This window comes from Mastigoproctus giganteus, chromosome 10 (assembly GCF_048544385.1).
Source record: "Mastigoproctus giganteus isolate SK-2022 chromosome 10, ASM4854438v1, whole genome shotgun sequence".
Lineage (NCBI taxonomy): Eukaryota > Metazoa > Arthropoda > Arachnida > Uropygi > Thelyphonidae > Mastigoproctus > Mastigoproctus giganteus.
Window position 1 is genome coordinate 32,178,796 of NC_143584.1, and position 21,084 is coordinate 32,199,879.

The 21,084-nt window shown below is 35.5% G+C and overlaps 1 protein-coding gene across 1 annotated transcript in view; it reads right to left on the reverse strand.

The window, feature by feature from the left end:
- Positions 1–21,084, reverse strand: part of Myo10A (unconventional myosin 10A) — a 207,813-nt gene that overhangs the window by 55,895 nt on the left and 130,834 nt on the right. Inside the window, exons 20-31 of the mRNA XM_090384060.1 lie at positions 19,455–19,630; positions 16,087–16,171; positions 14,101–14,266; positions 13,694–13,929; positions 13,079–13,314; positions 12,537–12,706; positions 11,858–11,930; positions 11,487–11,690; positions 10,361–10,521; positions 8,822–10,221; positions 7,874–8,039; positions 1,356–1,426 (exon numbers count right to left, since the gene is read on the reverse strand). Coding sequence (XP_090240186.1) covers positions 1,356–1,426; positions 7,874–8,039; positions 8,822–10,221; positions 10,361–10,521; positions 11,487–11,690; positions 11,858–11,930; positions 12,537–12,706; positions 13,079–13,314; positions 13,694–13,929; positions 14,101–14,266; positions 16,087–16,171; positions 19,455–19,630 — 3,144 coding nt within the window. The remainder of the gene's footprint in view (positions 1–1,355; positions 1,427–7,873; positions 8,040–8,821; positions 10,222–10,360; positions 10,522–11,486; positions 11,691–11,857; positions 11,931–12,536; positions 12,707–13,078; positions 13,315–13,693; positions 13,930–14,100; positions 14,267–16,086; positions 16,172–19,454; positions 19,631–21,084) is intronic.

Sequence of the window (21,084 nt, forward strand, 5' to 3'; positions counted from 1 at the left end):
GTACGATTATGCCTACAAACAGATGTACGATAAGTCATTGACAGGACACCGTGGGCCTCTCCTTGCCGCTTGTCTATACTGCACGGAGAACATCTTCGCCCGTATCCCAATTCCTTTATTACTCTACCCCACAAAGTGTGTAAGTTATTTCTGAGGTTGCTATTCTCCAAGTATAAGACTACATTTTGCTGAATTGAAACATAGCTTCCACTTCTCTGACCATTCCAGAAACCTATCTAAGTTGTCTTGAAGAAGCGCTACTTGGCGCTGATCAATAACCACTCTTTCATTCTTTACATAAACTGCATAACGCTCTCTATCGATTCGTAGATGCCATTTAAAAACAAAATCAAAATACAAGAAATGAATTTGTCTCAGAACAGAGTCCTGGAACTCCACTTTTAACGTTAGTTCAATGTGAAGGGTAACCAATAATCGCAACGCTCTGCCTCCTGCCACCTTCCGATCTGTCTAAGAATATTACTCGTGACCCCAACATGTTGTGGCTTAAAGTAAGCTCTTCTGCAGGGGACTGAGCTAAACCCTTTTCTAAAGTTCAAATAAACAGTCAAAATTATTATTTCCTAAATTAGCTCATAAGAGACCGTCAAAACAGCTAACGAGATATTGTGATTTTCCTTTAACATGTGATCGCATTTGGAACGAAATCCTTTTAAGAAATCTCTCACTTAGAAGCATAGGTCTAAAAATGGTCTAAATTGTGTTTCGGCAATATAAAGGAAACAATATCAGTACTTAGGCAATGTCAAATTTTCTTGGTCCATCCTGGGTGCACGACACTGCTGAGGGAGGGGTAGAATTCTGTTCCTTTCAGAAGTAACGAGCCACTCCAATCCGTGATCCTGTCTCGTTCCACTTCTTGTCTTTGATGCGATCCTTTTCTACAGATATTTCTTGGCACTGTTCAGTTTACTTCATTTCGCTTCTGTTTTCAAAACCTCTCCAAACACGGACTATGGCAGTTTCGATCGCCAACTCGCTGAATAAACTTTGTCTTAATTTATGCCCACTACATCTTTTTGTTGAACAACCTCCTTAGTACGTGTTTCGTAAAATGACTATGTCCTAAAATATACCCATATCATACATGTACCTCACTTTACAGAAATTCAAGTCCAATGTCAACAAGTTTTTTTTCTGTTTTTCATCTCCCACTCAATGAAAATATTTGATGATAGAATTCTTTTAAGCGCCCACGTAAGCCTTGTGGAACTGAAAAGCTAATAAAAATTTAAATGTGAATTAGATTAATAGTCGTATGAAATAGGAGACGAAATGAAGATATGGGCTATATTTTAGTATTTCCTTTCTATCTTTTTACTTATGCTACTTACCTGAATCATCTGTTGCTGAAGAAGTTGCTGCTGAATAAGTTGGGAGGCATCAACCATTGGCACGGTCATACCTGAAAATATAGTTATGTGGTGCGTTTAGTCCAAAACTATTTATTTTATTTATTATTTATAAAAATAACGGGCAAAATATTAAATAATATTGCGTTCATGTTTAAGATTTCTTAGGAAGTGCAACTGGAAATAATGACTTTATGAAAAAGCAATGGTAAGGAAAATCTTTTAAACGATCTATTTAAGATTTGTTATTTTTTTTTATATCGCAATGCCCCACGATGTAAACAAAATAAGTTTTTTTACTGCGTGAAACATAAGTTAATCCAACCAGAGGAGAAGAGGATGTGAAGTGTGAATTGGGAACATTGAATGCCGACCCCATATAACGTGGGAAAAGGCGAAGACAAAGAAGAAGACTGCGTGAAACATAATTTGAAATAGAATATGTTCCCATTGGTGTTCATTTTAATATTTCAGCATAACTCTGGCATTATTCCGTTTTATATAAAAATTAAGAGTACAAGCAATAAAAATTCAACTGAAGTATTTTAGTTTCGAACAAAAAGAAATCAAGGAGTTATATTTGAAGAATCAATCAGAGCCTACATCCATGTTGCTGGGCAAAATTTTATCCCACATTCAAGCTGGTTTGAGCAGCCCGCTCGAATATCAAGCGTAAGTTCACTGTGTTTTTTACATCGGTGGAATTGTGCATCAAGAGTCTGTCCTACTAAGTAGAACGATCAATCAGCATTTCTACAAAGAACTCCTAAAAAAAAGAAATAATCGGAAAAAACAACGGGACTAATAAAAATTTTATGAGACAGGGCTTATATTATATTATCCACGAAATACTCATTTGTGACCCAAAGCTATTTTTACATGCAGGCTAACTACTGCAACATGACCTATATAACTAAACTGGACCAAGGGGGATTTATTTTGTTGAGGGAAACAAAAATTGAGGGAAAAGTTTCGGACGACCAGGTAATAGCAGAAAAGTACAACTTCCAACGTGGTTATTGATTACATGTCTGTTTTAAAAGACTTGGAGTGGTTTTTTTCATTTTGTTTGACAGGTCGGATCTCTCAAGGACTCATATGTCAAAGGAAGTATTGGCAGACGCCCCATTGCTTCACAGTTCAATCGGTTTAAACGCTGCTTGCAGGTGCGAGTCCATAGCATTTTTTACCACACAGTAAAAAAATTTTCTTTTCATGTTATGTCTGTGGTTGCTTGCAGTTTAACCATCGTGAAAGGTTACTTGTCCCTTTCTCATCACATTAAGGCCTTTTTTCCAACCATTTTCCTTCTATTCATTCCAGTAAAATATCTTACTGTTTCAGTTCATTAAGGGCCCATTCCTGTCACTTTCATACCTGTGCATTAGAGATTCGCAGAAATACCTTGTAGAGGACAAAGTTGGAGGCTTTTGTAGTCCGGGAGTATGGGAGTGATGGTATTGTAGACCATGCTTTGCTAAGCATCACAATAAAGATTTATAATGGCTTTTAGCTGCCGTTGCGCCGTAAAACCAACAACAACAAAGATTTGAATATTTATTTATTTTAATTAAAGCAAAAATAATAAATGTACTAACGAATTTTTCGCAACAAAAAACCTTAATTTAAAAAAAAGGACTTAATCAAAAGGGAGAAGATGAAATATATTATGCTATTTGGCAACAGATTTCCTCTAAAGCACCTAATTAATGTACTGTAAGGTTGGTTTCTAAACATTCTTTAATTTTAACTTAAAGAATCCAAACTTTTTATATAAAATTCATCATATACCAGAAATGAGAGCTCTTGGTATGAACTGTACAAAGAAAGATTATATTGTTCAGTATTAATTATCATTTTCATTTAAAATCGTAGTGCATTCTAGAACATACAGGAAGTTCTATTTTACTTTTTTTTAACAGTCGCCACACACCAGTTATTTAGCAGTTGAGCGTTCGGTTCCATAAGTTCGGGATCCTAAATTGCAGTGATTTTCTGTGCTTTTCCTTTGACTATAAAGTTTTAAATAGGGATTTCCTCCTAGAAACTCTGCCCTCATATCTCAAGATATGGAAATATCTCTGGAATGTTTGGATAATCGACTCGCATTATCATTTCAGATGCAGGCCCAAGATCTCGACACGCCGCATCAATTATTTATCCTTTTCAACTTGGGCACCGCTGTTTCCTCGGGAGAAGGGAGTTCTGGATATCTCTTTCTGTCCAACAGTTGGGTATTTCGTGAAACTCAACAATTCCTTACGTCTCTGCTTCTCACACAATGAATACATTCTGAACTCGGTTTCTGTATTTATAAGTAGGTGATACGCAACTACTGCAGATAGAACGCTATAATTCTGTAAAAATCACGAAGATCTGTTTCCTTATAGTATTTCATACTGTAGTGAAATATATTACATTCGGATTATAGACACAATATTATCAGTTATTTTTGTTTTAATGATAAGGAACTCAGCTGAGAAAGTTAAAGTTTACCAGTTCTATTTAGGAATCGCAAAACTTCGTTTCAAAATTACAAAATGCTGGTGAAAATTTCTATTGTAAGAACTTAAAACTCTTTCACTAAAGTAGATCTTCAGTGTTTCATTTAAATCTGGCAATGCTTGTCTGTATTCATAACATGACTTTATTAGGCGTGTTAGTATATATGCATAAGCGCTTATTATCTTCCCCATGCCTGTCAGGATGTAATAATTCGGCTTATAATGGATGGGTATTCATGAAATTTTCTATATAGATCTTTCAGAAATATTTGTGGAACCTTCCTAAATTTCATTTTAAATCGGGCCAATAAAAATCCAGCAACTGCTTATTTTTAATACAGATCACGTGGACTATCCACATGCGGTATACTGTGGCTGAAATATTCAATACTGTTTGTTGCCGTGCGCTGATTGGAGGAATGAATGGGCAATATGGCGAATGAGTTGAAAAATGTTCTCAGTTCGAGCATAAAAGTCGCTGGTTTTTGATTTTTTGTTATAAACCATAATTTTCAGGCACGTTAGCAAACAGAAGCACTGTGTACATTAACTAACATGTTCGCATTGTTCTGCTTTACTAATCTGTCATCAGGATGGCGATCTTCAAACATTGTGTTTTGTTCGTTCCTTGTTTTGGTTGGTTGCACCTGCCAGACCGGATTTCAAATGCTTAATTTGAGGCATTAAAGTCCTTCCTTCCTTCCTTCCTTATTGATTATGTATTATTCCGATATTCAGTTTGATTTCTCTCAATTTAAGATAGTTCAGACAAATGTTGATTTGGTCTCAAGTTTCCGATTACCTATAAATACTGAGAGTCACGAGCTCAGTGTCCCTTTTTAAGCGTTGCTTTCTTCAGAATACTCCATCATTTTCGAAAACATTTTCAAACAAAATCGATGCGCGGTATTGTGCGAGTTATTTTCTATTTACTTGTGCATAGCTTTTTTCAAATTTACAGCGTAATTTGCAGCAGTGAATCAGTTGCTTCCAGGAGTAATCTCCAAGAGGAAGTAGATTGATTTTCTGAAATCAATCTGTTGTGGCTTATTCTACTCCACTAACAGCAACGTGTTGCACGTTTTGGGTTTCCCATAAATTCATAGTTCTTCTCTGATTCATGCTTTGGTTGGAAAACCATTATTATCCATCGTTTTCCTCCCCATCTCAGAATGCTGCCGATTTTACAAATTCAATACTGTATGTATAGTGATATTTAATTTAAATTTTAGTAGTTTGAATAGTCTGCTATTACCTTTTTAATCTTAAACACAAATCAGACATTTCTTCAGCATGAATAAAAGTTAAAGAACTGGTAATAATTACAAAATATTAGCGACAAAGCCAACAAACGGTTTCGGTATAGTTTCAAACTGGTTTAACATAACTATTGGGAAATGTCTGCATGAAGCATGTGAAGAAATAAATGTCGGAAATCGGAAATGTTAATATATTAATCATAATTCCAGTGGATGTAATTTTATATTTAGATCTTGCAGAAAGATTTGTCGAGCCTTGCCAAATTTCATTAAAATTGGACTAATCCAGCAATTCTATTTCTATTTTAATCAACTAATTACATCAATACATGTAGTGAAAAGAAATCAGTGGGCAAAATGCTGATAGGATGTCATAATTTGGCGATATTAACTTTGAAAGGCATTGCACTACGGTATCAACTTCTCCATTGAGTAACATTCAATTAGCAAATAGATTAAGTGGTAATGAATATGTAAAGGAAACTTAAGCGAGAAATATGGAAATCAGCTTTATTTATGTGCTGATTAGGATTGTGTCACTGAAATCCTTTGATCGGCATCAGCTAATTATGAAATAAGAGTTCTTGCTTTAATAAATAAACTACTCGTATTCTTCCCTCAGTGAAATATTGCGAGAAATATTTGAACAACTATTTGATACTTTCTGAGAACTTGCGAAAACCCTAAACCATTTCCTGTCTTTAATAATTATCTAAATAATTCTAACAGCATGAAATATGTAATACGAGTCATTTTTATAGTCTTATTTGAATTCTTTCCGACTGATACACGATAGAGGATTAGGCTTATCACTAATTCCCAGCACGACACGAAGGGCAAAATTCCATAATTAAAAATTTTGAATAATATGATTAGCTTTGAAAATTAAATGACTTTGGAGAACACATTCGATGCATTTTAAAGTTGCAATTACCGAGTATTAAAATATGCAAGCATTATATAATAACATTAAAGTCAGCGGGTTTTATGGTATTAGTCAATGGGGAAAAACTTTAGTGATAAAAATAAAAACTTAAGTCACAAATCTACATCAGTTTCTAAGCGCTCATTAATGTTTTAGTAGGTTGTACGCTTACTTTTATCTATTAATTCTGAAGTTTGTTAAAAAATGCACAGCAGCTTAAAGAGGAATTTTATTAGTCAATTATTAATTACAGATGAACAGAAAGAGATAGTATACACTTGGAGTGGAAATAATTAGTTGAAGTAATCTTCTAGAAGAATTTCAAGGCATAACTTCGCTTCCAGACGTTGCTAGATAAAATAAAACAAAAGTGGAACTGTGAGAATTGGTTAATGTAAATATGGGAAACCTTTAAAGCAAACTAAAGTCTTTTTTGAAATTAGTTTCAGTAGATTGGGAAGGAATAATTTTACCTTAGTTTACAGTTAAGATAAATTTTAAGAGATTAGGAAGTTTCTGTAAGTTACTACAACTTTGCTTAGTGACATTATGTAAAATAATAATGTTTCCAAGACAAATTGTGTATAATAACATAAGTTAACGTTTGAAGACATGATATATACTGACCTTTGAATGTTCTTCGATTGATTCCATCAATCTCTGAACAACTGCTGAAACAACGGTAACGTCCACGTTGGTTGCGATTTACTTTTCCAATAATTTCGTAGCTGTCTCATCCAAAGCCTATAGCTGTCTCTATCAGTAGTCCTTTTTCAAGACATACTACATGCAAACTATTCCACTGAGTCTACTATTTTCTCTTTCTTTCTCAGAGACGCTCTCATCGTCTGTATATCCAAGCTTCAAAGAGTCTCTAAGATAGGCAAGTACACGAGAACGTTCTTGTTTTCAAAGATCAATCAATACTTTTCTGACCTGGTGCACTTCCCAGCTAACATTTCACAAGCAATGTCGCCTTCATAGACAAACTATCAACAGAATAGACGGTTATGTATCTGCAACTGACCCACGGACTCCGACAGTTTTTCTTAACCATACACAAAATAGCTTCCACTCAGGCTCAAAAAATATAAAAAAACATTGGCGGATCGTCCAACAATCATCAAAATTCTGGAATCCACAAAACCCATTGACCTACAAGAGATGGTATTTTCTATGAGCATACGCGCATAGAAAATACCATCTCTTTTAGGTCAATGCAGGAGTTTCTTGAATGAAGGTATTTTTACATCTTCGAGGTGCTGTTTTTGTGGATTCCAGAAGTTTGATGACTGTTGGATGATCTGCCAATGTTTTTTTATATTTTTTGAGTCTGAGTGGAAGCTATTTTGTGTATGGTTAAGAAAGAAACTGGAGTCGTGGGTCAGTTGCAGATTCATAACCGTCTACATTCTGTTGATAGTTTGTTTATGAAGGCGACATTACGTGTGAAAGGTAAACTTTTGGACCAACCAGATGAGTTACTTGTGTAGTAATGACGTACAAGGCTAATTCTTTAAAGGTGGACTACCCGAATTAAACTTCAAGTATATTCATATAATTTCAACAACTTACTGCTTTTTTTTTTAGCATACATTCGCTTGTATGCTAATTTCCTTCGATAATACTTATAATTACAATTTTATTTATTGTTTATGCAATAATTCTCTACATTTTACTAATCAAAATTTACAAGTTTAAATATTTTTCATATATATTTAAGAGATATAAAGCACAGTCATTTGATGCCGAATGAACATTTTGGACATCAAATGTTTTAAATGGACATTTGGGAGAAAAAAAGATTTTTACCTGATAAATTGAATAACGGCAGATTGGAATTTACAGTTGAATTTGCAGCTGATGTAGATCCACTAGGAAGAGAGACGTTACCAAGCGGTGGGGTTAGTGGAAATCCAGCTCCAACACCTAAAGCCAAATTTACACCCAACCCATTTTGAGAAGTCGAGTTCGGTTGCTGGAATTATAAGTGTTTAAAATGAAGTTGGCTTGATATTTATATTTATAATTTAATTAATATAAAATGAAATCTATTTCACGTATTTGTTACAAAAAAATCATTTTGCACAATACTTGAAGAGGCTTGTATCGTGACAGGGAAAACTTGTATCAGGGAAAACCGTTATACTTTACAATACAAAAATATTAAAATTAAACGAGGCTGTTCGAAGGTTACAAAGGATCTTGAAAGAGAAGTACAGCATAGGATGGTCTTGGCGCATTATAGCCTTAGATGCTAATGCGCCAATAAAACCAAACCAAACCAAACCAAACCAAACAGCATAAGACCATGATCTCAATACTTTCCTTAGGTTTGCTATTGTCAAACCACCTGGGAAATTTGTTTCCTTTTTATGTTAGCTCAGGTGAAAAATTAGCCGTATTGGCTGCAGTAAAATTTGTAAAATTTTATTAATTAATTCCTTGATATTTGTGTATATGTGGTTGAATTTGTATGGGGCACTGATCAGTCACAAACTGTATTAATGCTTATATTATTTTATCAATTTATTACACTGTCTCAACTGCTTAACTCTTAGAACTATTTCAAAGCAATAACCCAATAATATAAATGGTAAGAGTAGCAAAAAAATTAATTAATTTTATCGTAATGCTAATAAACTACACTGTGGATGGCAATACAAGTTAGTGTGAATACAGTTAGTGACCTAACTGTATTCACACTAACTAAATATAAGCCAAATTCAAGTAGTACAAAAATAATGGAAATTAACTTACTTGGGTTTCAACTCCACCAGCTGCTTTTCCACCACCTCGAATCGACGAGGCCAAATTCTCTGCATCTCTCAACCAGCTAACGCTATCATCTATTAATTGGTAGGAGTCTAAATAATTACTTTTATCGTTTCGTCCCGATGATAATACACTTTGTCTCCTATAACTTCCCTCACGATCTTGTGGAATCGCGTTTTGATGGGAAAAATACGTTGAGTCCATTTTAGAATGCAAACCTAATTCTGTCTTCGGTTTCCCTTTCGGGTGTCCTCCGCCACCTTTAATGGAAGCAGCTAATGACCGGGCATCGCTTAATTCGTCAAGGTTTCCATCGAGAACGGGGTTGAAAAGATCATCTAGGTACTGATCTAGATCAGATGTGTGGGAAGGAATACGCACATTTCGAACGTGCGAAGCCAGTGAGGGAGCTTCGGAAGTATCCGACATAGCAGAGCTTCGTGGTCCACTGTAATCAGTTTCCCGGGATCGATCGATGTGGGCTTTTGTGGAATGGGAATATACATGCTTGGCTTGTGGTTGCTTTGCCGAGTATTTCACGTACCTCGTGGATTCCGTTGTTCTGCTGTATTTGGAGGTTTCTTGGTCAATATCATGCTCTTCGTCTCCACCATTCAGTTCAGTGAAGTCGAATTCGGGGAAGTCCACCCCTCCATTAGAAGTCTGTGAAGAAAGAGGAGGACTATGAGGACGATCTAGATCATCTTGGTCGGGTTCTAAGCACTGACCACCGTTCAGCAATGACGAGTGTCCATTGAGATGGCCTAACCTCTCATGATCTTTCTGTGGAATGTTTCTACTTGTAAGTTCATGGAGGCGGCTACTGGCTTCGCTCCCCTCAACAATCGTCGGAGGCATGGAACCTTTGGTGATCTCCGACCTGTGAAAGTAGCGTTCGTTGAGCGCTGAAGATGATAGTCCAAGTTCCTCTTGCCATGCATTTGGACTGGATGGACTATTTGGGAGTCCACCTTGATTGGCTGGAAGGTCGGAGGACATGCTTGTTATTTCGTCTAATTCTTTAGCCAAGTTCGCCTGATTGCTTGTGGTATTTGCTATATGGTAACGCTTGTTTAATTTGCTCGTTTCTGATAATCCTGCAGGCCCATGATGTTCACGTTCATATCTTTCATTTAGTTTACTTCTAGATAGGACTATGTTTTCTCGGATGTCAACTGGAGGTGGCTCAGTCACTTCTTCTTTTCTGGGTTCTTCCTTTGTGTCCGATCGTTTATTGCTTTCGAAATATCGATCATTCAAGGCACTGGTCTTGGACAAAGCTGTATCGACACCTTCTACTAGCCTCTCATGAGAACTGGAGCGTGTTCGCTCATTTACAATCTCTTTGGCTCGTGTTTCTTCTCGAAGTCTGCTTTCTCTCATAACTATAATGAATGTAAAATAAAAATGTAAAATAGTAAAGAAACTACCACTTACAATGTATAGTTCTAGATTTAAATCTGTTAGGAATCCAACAGAAGGCTAAAGTGCTAGAAGCAGCCAAGAAGCTTAAAAACTACTTACCTATTTCTCGTACTGCTTGTTTCTCAATGCGATTTGGTTCCTCCATTCTGTGAGCAAAAGGATAGACTGGCCTTGGCGAGGGTGGTCTATGTCTTATTGGGGCAGGCGGCGCTTCTTCTACCTCGATTTCAAATGTGTTAATTCGCTCTGGGTTGTGTGGTCTGTTGAGAAAATTTCAATGAGATCTAATATAAATAACGCAATACATTTTTAATTAAAAATTCGTATTGTATTTTTACTACCTAAAATATCGGATTTTTAACTATCAGAAAAAGCCATAACAAATCAAACTGTCACATCGTTTTTAATCAAAAAGAACGGATGTATTAAAAAAGTACTGATTGTTATCTGTTAGTAGATTTAAAGTATATGATAACCTTTATGTTAGTAGATTTTGGGTCTGTATCATTTCGTTCCGATGATAATACACTCTGATAAAAGTTTACTTTAACCAGGAAACAATCGCAATTCACTTCTTCAAGATAACATTTTATCTACACAGATAAAAACTACAAATACGGTTTCCATACTTCAGTGAATAATGTGATCCTGTGGATCTTGCTATCTAATTAATGAATTTCTCTGTACCTTGTATAAAAAGAATTCAAAATACTCTTCTATAAGTAAAATTTTTCATTAATAATATGGAGTCCTATCCTGAGCCAAATGCAACTATTCCACGACTTATCATTGACGTGAAGATCGAATATGAACTACCTGATCATATGAGTCAAAAAGGATGGCAACCCTCGCAAGAAAGTTAACTCCATCTACTTGCGAATCACCTTTTTCCAATAAATAGATTGAAACATTTAGCACAAGTGCAACTTTTAATTTCTTCCCCACAAGAGGGAACAGCATCTTCCAGAAGACCATTAAAAGCATTACGTTTGGCACAAAAATTAAATTATCACTTGGCTTATATATATTCCATATAAATATGAACATTTTCTACAATTTTAATCTATGTAATTACTAACTAGTTCTCCTATGCCACTTATGTAAAATTAAATAAGCTGTACAAAGTCCTTTCTAAACATTAAATCAAATCATTGCTCGTGTAATGTATGTGGGCGTGCTCAGGAAAAAGAGGATGGAAAACTGGTAAGAAATAGCAAATACTTACGAAGAAGCCCAATTTGGCTTTGGCTGTTCCTTTTCTGCTTTATTTTTATTAGCAGACACGAGAAAGTAAGACTTGCAGACAGGAAATGCGGGTGGAATCTCTGTTTCCGACAAAAGGTCAAGAACGTAATCGTACCCGTTTAATTCATAAATGTCGCCGTCATCGTTGAGGTCAACGGTCCATCCGAAACTTTCCTCGATACCCCTAGAAATAACAGGAAAATATTCAGTGATTAGTCGAAAACAAAAGCAGGCGTGTAACTTGTGTTTTCATAAAGTAAGCGATGTGAAAAATTCATCTGTATTTCAGCTCTTTTATCTCTTTCTGATAAGACAAGAATTTCATGATTATTGCCACAGCAACAAACTTACCTGTTGCGTAGTAGGCTAGAGGCAAACTCCTCTCCTGTAGTCCAAGATTCAATCGCTCCAGACATCACTCCTCCTTGAAAACAGAACATTTCAGTTAAAACTGTATTTTAATCAAAAGTAGTACTTCAATATAATATACTCACAATGCCGGATTCAAGCATATTTAATCCTTTTAAGTGGGTCCAGCTAAAGAGTCTTTCCCTAGCCTGATAAACCCCTTCAGCAAAGCTGCAGTAATATTTGGCCCAAGAGGAACAATATCAACTGCAGCTTGACTAAAGATTCGCGAGATTTTCAGATAATTGGTTCCTTTTTATTTTGTAGATAAATACTTAACTTTATATATGCACTTATAGAAAAAAATGCGACAGAGATATAAAATGAAAGTTTTACAGACCTTAATGATTAGTTTTAGACAATTCGAAGCCCAAAGAGTAGAATTTATTCATATATTAAAAATTAACAAATCTTATTAAATATTCTCATGATGCGAATGCAGTCATACTCGAAATAAAGTAAGTGAATTCTTTTTGGTCCAGTCGGATGGTAATCTCTTGAACTTATTGAATCCAACACTGTTTAGAAGTTTACTTTAAGTTCCAGTATCTCATGGTCAACGTAACTAAGTAGTAGTGTTAAATTTTATTACAATACAATTGTCTTTTTTTTAATAACATACCATCGGCAAACTTGGCTTCCAGTGCCATATTGGCTTTTTTTATGTTAGCTTTCCATTCCAAAAGGGTGGGTGGATAGGTCCGTGCATTCTCAGGATTTAATCCACCGCACTGTAGTAATAATCTTTGGCAATGGGCTTTGTAACCATCATATCCATGGTCCGACACATATCTGGACAAAGTATTGAAAAAAAAATTTAGATTTACTATTAAAACTGATAATGCGGCTATAAAATAAGATTAATACAAGTATTACAACTACTTATTAATAAATATTAAGAAGTAAAAGTTTTATAAATATTAACAGTTGATAACAATAATAAGATAAAAAATACTGATTTTGTAGTAAATTGATAAACATTTTATTATTGAATATTACGCTTTATTCATGAGATTTTTAAACTGTAATGAAATTAATTCGGTTTAATAAATGATAAAATAAAACAGATCTGCATTTTCAGGATTTATTTTTTTAAATAAACCAGTAAGTATAATTATCAACTATCATGCTGAAGTCCCTTTATTTCGATCCAAAATCACTTACTTGAGCAAATATTTATACAGTTGTTTGCTTGGTGGGAAGGAACTAAGACAATTGGCCATTAATAGCCATCCTCTTTCGTTATTGGCTTCATTTTCGTTCTTCCACGTCTGATTGCAAAGTTGACAGATAATTTCATCTCTCATTGAATCGTTTATGAGACCTTTTTGAACAATATAATCCCCCAAAGATTTCTCTCTTTTCCCATTCAAATTGTTATCATTCATAAAACGAAGAATCTGAAACGAAACATTCAAGTAGTTTACAGTTTCCAATGGTTTTGTCATAAATTGAATTATAGTTTGTACGAAATATTTCGTATTAAATGTCTGTATAAATATCCACGGTCTCCATCACCTCAAGTTCTAAATAAAAACTTTATAATTTAGCGAGGGCATCCATGTATATTTAGTTTAAGCTAATAGCAGAATAATATTGAAATTAGAGATATTATATTCTTAAATGAAAAGTTTAGGAAAATAAAGGATTATATCGTATTGAGAATACTCCATAAATCTAGTTAAAGTCAATTTCCATATAAAATCTTCAAATCTTAATGCTGCATTTTATTATTAGTTTAATATATATACTAATAAGTTTTTTTAAAGAAATACTAACCAATTTGAAGAGTGCTAAAGAGTCCTGATAATCACATTCATTGTTTTTAGAAAGAAAGGGCGTTTTTATTGGCTCCCTTTTCATCCCCCAGATATGAGCTTTAAAGTAGACGTTGGTAAACTTGGTAAATGCGTGCTGATCGATGTCATATGGCAACCTTCTCTCTGTATGGCGCAGTTTGGCCACTTCTCCTACAACCTTCACGATATTACGATCATTTTGAAGACACTGCCAATCTGAAAATAGAGAAGCTTTTGTATTCACATTTTATCACAGTTTTGATTAATAGCAACGGAAGGGGCAGATTCAGGAGAAGAAACCGCAAATGTCATTCCTTCTGCTCTTATCTTTCCGAACTCTATTCAAACAAAATTCCCTTAATATTTACAAAAGTAGTAGATACAAACCTTCAAGTTTACTGAAGATAAAAGCAAGTTCAGCTGGTATCTCCAAATGGTTGACTCCAGCAACTGCACGCGACACACGCTCTTGTTCTTCCCGTGTTGCTCTTTCTTTCGCTCTGTCCAAAGCTATCCTATCAGCTTCTCTCTTCCTTGCTAATATAGCTTTGATCTGAAATTTGAAAGTTTATTTTTAACATGACTACTTTTTTTATGTTCATACAAAGCCCTGAAAATATGACAAAAACAAATGAAACTTAATAAGCTGTTCACAAATTACTTAATCCCATTTCTTAACTTGGCTCTCCATTGACTCTCGATTCATATTAAATGTTTGGGCAAATTATTCCTATTAAAAAGACAATATGTAAGCAGCCAATTTAGTGCGAGTAATATTATTTCTCTGAAACGTTTAATGTTGAGTAAAACTTTAAATTAATTTGTTTGGAATTTTGCAATTTTTGATGTGATCAAAAATAGAAACAAAACGGGGCATCATGAATTTTGAAGTTGCACTTAGATCTTAAAAGTAAAGAGGCGCTCATCTGCAACATTTCCAGGAGCAATGGAAAAGCAATGGTCCCTTAGGAGCACAGGATCATCTTCTGAGAGAAGTGCTGTGCATCGATCGCATGATTTCTAATAATTGCTGGTAATATTCGCCAACATTGTTAGTCATTGAATGAGGGTGATGAATAGTGGTTAAATCGCAGTCCTACATCGTGTGGAAAAATGTTGGGTTCGAATATTCAAGAGACGGGAGATTTAGGGCCTTACTTTAATACCGTCGCAGAGTTAACCAGAGAAAGAGAGAGAGATTTATAAGTCCTCTCGTTTCCTCCTCGGAAACCGGCTTTTCATCCAGAAAAATTGGCAAAGTTAAACAATATTTACTCGGCATAACGTTTAGTAACTACTTTACAAGAATCGTGTAAGCGCACCTAATTGATGATTCCTTTGGTGGACAGTTGGTCAAAAGTCTGCTTAAAATAAGAAAATGGAAACATTGCATCTGATAATTAAACTTGAACTGTTTCAGTGGAATCCACTAAGATTTTCTCAATTCTCTCGAGCTCTCAGTTGTGCCTGCCCACAAACTGAAACCCAAAATTAGTGCTCTTGCATCATATTTCATAGGAATCTAGACCCGCTTCCCTCCCAACACTATGCAAAGAACATAATTGGATGTGCTGTCAGTGTACTAGCTGATGCTAGTATTACAGAAGCCACCATCATGACTGGCCATGCAGCAGAATAATTGTATTAATCGACTTAAGTGGCTGCAGTTCTCTGTTCACCTAATTTATACCGCGAAAATCAGCGGCAGGGAGGAGGAATAAACATTTAAAGCTGTTAGCCTCAACCTGAGCCATACTTTTCCCATGGCCAACGTAGAGTTGATCACGATAAAAGAATGGATCAATTTTAAGCTAGTAATGTCAAAATTGCTTCATTACCTAAGGAAACTGTACGTTAATAAAATATTTTGTCTGGACTACCAAAATGTAGCTTAACACTCTTTTTGCTTATACAAGTTAAACATAAATGTTTAACTTGTATAATCTTTTGATTGATTAATCAATGACCCGAGGCTTATCTACGTGATTCAGAGCCAGGAGTGGATTGACACCCCTCTATCCATGGGTCCCAAGCAGAAATGCACACTAATTATATAATTGCAAAAATTTTAAACTTCGTATCTTATATTATTCTTAAATATTTATGGGAAATGCTGATAAAACATATAAATTTATTAAAATTATTATTATTGCTTCTGTAAGTTTGGTGCATTGGCTGCTGTTTATACTCCAGCACAACCACTAACCTAAGAGATTTGCCTCTAAGTTAGTTGTTGTGCTGGATCATTGCAACCAAATCAAAACGCGGTACTTTAGCCAATACATAAATAAACTAATTTTAATCATTTCTGAAGCTTCAATTATTGAAAAATAGGAAAGCATGAAATAATAAAAACAAAAACGTTGCACTAACCTTTTCATATTCTCTTTTCTGTCTTATCATTCTATAATTGGCCTGGGCTCTTATTATCCCTTTTCTGACAGTTTTATAACGCCTCCTATGGGATTAATGATAAACATATGTTACCGTTACAATTATTTTAGCTGAGACTACCTCCTATTATAAAATTTTAAAAAAAATAACATATGCTGTACATTTTTCAATGAAAAATCCATACCGGGAAAACAATGACCCTGAACATTTTACAGTTAGTCAGTTGATGCGTGGTCTGTGCCTGTACTTTAACCATGGGATAATGTAGTTGTCGTGTCTGAGGAGTTTAGAGTTAGTCTTATTTAAGCCTGTTCCTATTTCTCAAGATGTGCTTGGCTTCTTTATCTTCTCCTTGGATGTCGGCTTCTCTTTCGCGTAGGTTTATAGTTTAATGCTTGTTGTTTAAGTCTGTCAGTCATCCTTTCCAGATGTTTCAGACAGTGTTCTATTTCAAAATGATGTTGGTTAAAATACGTACTGATATGTGAATAACAAGTATAACGGCAGAGTGGAATATATACAATAAGTAAAATAGTACAATACATCGAATAAATAGAAAATGACCGTCGCTGAATCTGTGACACACGGAGCTGTCAAGAGGTTCTCCATCAGCTGGAAAGGTTGTTGAAAAATGGCAGTTCTGTAGGTCTTATTAGCACACAGTTGCTCGATATCTATGGCCAGAGGGTTTACAAGATATACCGTATTGGATGGAAACATCCGTTTTAGTTGTAGGCTTCTGAGCTGATCATGGTTGAAGTTCAGCAGTCTCGCCTCGACTCTGTGTGCTATCCTTCGGCTGCGAAAAAAAGAAATGATTTCAGAAAAGTTTGGTACATCTATTCTGAATGTAAGCAGCTTTTTCAGATGTCAGTGCTGGTTATGATTAATTCCTAGGGGTCCAGTTAAAGGCGGTATATAGGATACTTCTTGAAATTATGTAGGGTTTTCGAGTGTCCTGTTTAGCCACATTAGGATCCAGTATTCTATACTAAGAAAGCTCTTCAGTCGAGTAGACGATGCGGAGGACCAAACAACAAATGCAAAGAGTGCAACAGACGAGACACAATATTTGGACATATTGCGTTATGAGGCTACAATAGTAAACACCGATCAGTTCTTGCTTTGTTATCTATAGAGGGCTGCAAGAGTTTTTCTTGGTGTTTGCAAGGACTCCTAAGTGACTTTAAATCTGTGTGATGAGTGTTGATAGGAAGGCCATCTTGAAGGAATGTGATGTTATTTTTATTCTTTTTGTTTGAAAAAGTGATCTGAATGGATTCGCTGCAGTAAAATTTTGTTAAAAAGGAGGTTAGGCATGCCTTCGCATGCCTAACCTCCTTTGTGACTTGATTACAGACTAGCTTATATCTGCCATAGGCTTCTGTGTCGCCTGATAATTTATATGCATCCCATCGGCGCCTACGTAGCCAGGTGGGCAGGAGCAGCAGTGCATAGCACACGCTTCTTGATTTAGACCGGGGTTCGAACCCATGAACACCAAATACGGAGGATGCGGAAAGGTCAGAGAATGACCACTGCATATCCCCGGAGCAATATGGCCTTAGTTGCTAATGCTCTTAAAAACCAAATAACAATTTATATGCATCCCATGCATTTTTCTTCTCTGTCACGAGTCTCAATTAGTTATGATTCAATAATAACTGCAATGCAAAACACCAACCATATAACCGAAACTTTATTAAAATAGAAATAATGTCATAATATAAGAGCGGATCAAATTAAAAATGATAAAATAACACACAATGGTTATACAATAAAAGCAGTTAAATAATAAATAAAATATAAAAGAGGATATCAGTTACGCTATACAGAATAAAAGAAAAAAAAAACAACCGTAGCTTTCAGAGGCGACCGTCTCGTTTATCAACCCTGTTGATAAAGGAGGCAATATTGCGCCTATTTTCCTCAAATCAGGTCTTTACACTTCCTGTGATGGTGCATTATCATGTTGGAGCATGAAGGCCCCTATTTCCACAGAACTCGCAGAGCGTGGGTACCACAGAATTATCCAAGATGTCTGCCTACGATCTGGAATTTTCCACACCCACGCTCGACCATTTGATTGAAGGCCATGTAATTACTTTACGCTTTCCAAGGACGTCACTTGGTTTGCTTTCATCAGGGATCGTATCAGTTTCTTTAGCCTATCCGATCGTTTTTCGCAAGGATATATCGCGTTCTTTTATCTTTTTATTACGGCTCTCTCACTCATTAAGAAATTGCTGATATGGTATCCAATGATTTAGTCTTTGAAGCAGTGCAAGGCCCTTGCCGCGACTCCTTCTGCTTCTTTTTATTTTCTTTGTTTGTGCACACAAATATCTTTTCCTGCTTTCCTTTTTTTTTCATTGAAAAAATTTTGGGCGGTTACAGTACTCATTCTCTTTCTCTCGGGAATAAGAATAAAATCATAAAAATTAGTTTATGACTTTATCCTTTATGAAGCAGTAAGGAGATGCAGATTTCGGGCAGACCGGGCTAACCAAGTGGGTAAAGTGCGTGCCTGGCAACCCAAAGATCGCGGGTTCGAATCCCGCTTCTGGCTTGGATCACAGTATAATACAAAAACCTCCCAAGGATTTTGCATTATAATGAAGCCCACAAGCTTTGAAAAGATCGTCTGGGTGGTGGTTTTCCTCTGAAAATAAATAACAGTAGTCTTCTCTACTAGAGAAGCGTTATTTATTTGAAGTAGTGCAATACCAGCTATCTCGTTGTGAAAGCATCCACACTATGAGATACTATTAAAACGATGCCTCTTACACTACATACGTTCAAATTTATAGGTTAATTATGGTGTATCTACACCGATATTATATAGATTACAATATATTACTAGTTTTGATTACCACGGCGATAGGACCATTCCCAATGTGAGGAAGTGCTGTTATTTTCTGATATTTTAATTCGATTGTTATTGGATATTACATATAAGTATAGCTTTATTAATATTGGTCCACTCTGGAGGGTGTAACTTTCTACCTACATCGTAAAATTGAATCGTGATGTTCAGAATGTGGATTTTACAGTCATCAGAGATGTCAAGAAAAGAAATTTGGCTCAATATATCATCAGCATATGGATAAAAGCAAATTGTTCATTGCAAACAGTTTAAAAATTTCGCCCTTGGGAGTAATGTTACTATAATCTATTAGTAAAATTAGGATACTTAACAAAATGCCTATTTAACTTATGAGAGCGATCATAACTGCTTAAACAGAGGAAATAGGTAAAATGTGTTATAGGAGTATTGTACAATCAAATCTTTAAGGTCACAAAATAAATTTAATAATAACAAAGGCGTAATTTATTGATTTCTTTACCTTGCGATCCATCCACGGAAATTGGACTGAATCTTGAGGGCATTTCTTCGCATGGTTCTGTAACGTTTCCTGGCCTGATAACCACGTACATAACGCTGGATGGTGACCACAGATCCACGTAAAATGTTAACCCTTTCCTTTTCAAGGGCCTGTTCTAGAGACTCCCGCATGAATACCTAGAACAAAATCAAATATACTTAAAACCAGTGTACTGATCTTACGTTCTAGGTGTGTGCATACATGCAAGAATTTCTTAACTGTATGAAGTTAAAAATAAAATCCCAGTCAAGAATAAATTTTAGATCAAACAGATGAAATCAGATTTAAATAAAACAATGCCATATTCATAACAGTGTAAACAATATTTAGAAACTAAAACACTGCTTCAAAGTGATACTTACGTTGGTCAGAACTACAAAACGAATATTCACTTCCTACGTTTAGTTTATCCCATCTATTAAGAACTTCGAAAATTGAGCTAATTTCACGCTGCACTAGCTTTTATGTACAAAAAATTCTGGTTTAAAAGAATTTGTTAAGTGAACGGTGGCAAGAAAATTTCATAATATTAGTTAACCTCCATAAAATGACCCCGTTCTGGCTGCTAAAAAGCAGTACTAAATGAAGTTTAATGAAGTTTAATATTGGCCGCCAAAAGCTCAATTTTCCAACCACAAAAGATTGCAGCTATTCATATCAAACCGGACGGATCTCGGAGTTTTAAATAAGCCAGAAAAAGTTGACACACTTCGATTGACCTAATACAGTTTACGGTATTTAAAAAAGTAAGCTTAATCATTATTTTTTTGGACTGAAATGAAGTGATTTGAACGAAGGATTGAGATCATGCAGGATCCAGTTATACTAATTATTTGTAACCTTTACTCAATCGAAGATTTTCTTGTGACTAAATGAGATTTTCCATCAAGCAGGAAGGGTGAATCTGGGCTGTAATTTGGGGAACAGGAGTTCGATTTACATCTAGCTTATTGCACCTTATTTCATCTAGTGTAGTCATGGAAACTATACGAGCTAAGTAAAAAAGGCAGAAGCAATTGGAATCCAAAATTACCAACACCGCCACCCCTCTTGAGAACCCTGATCGTAGCGTATATGGGGGGAAAACTTTCTGTTAAAAATGTGACGTACAAAAAAAAAAAAGCTTAGGAACAGTTCGCTAACTGGTGGAATTCTGTAATATTCTTAACTTGGCTGAAATTACTAGGCGAAAAGCATGACGTTATTGCAGTTAGATTTGGTTTTCGCTCGGTACTGGTTAATCAGGCCGGGAAATCTTAATTAACTAGAACTGTTGAAAGACAGGATTTATAATTGTTCCTCTACTAATTAGAAATTTCAAATGTATTAGATTGGTAACGCCCACACACCCAGAGGAAAAAAACATCCCAAAGCTATCGATTACATTTGAACATTCGCGCCCCTGACATCATCTTGATTTTCTGGGTTCTGCTATATAGGGGTCTGAAATGTGCTCCATCCCCTTCGCTTTCATTCATTATGGCCACCAAATGGCACTACATCGAGAAATAATTTTTGCCTCTGTAGGGGCGAGTTTGGAATTATTTTAACCCCTTAAGCTTCGTCTGAAATAAAATGGCCAGATTATTTT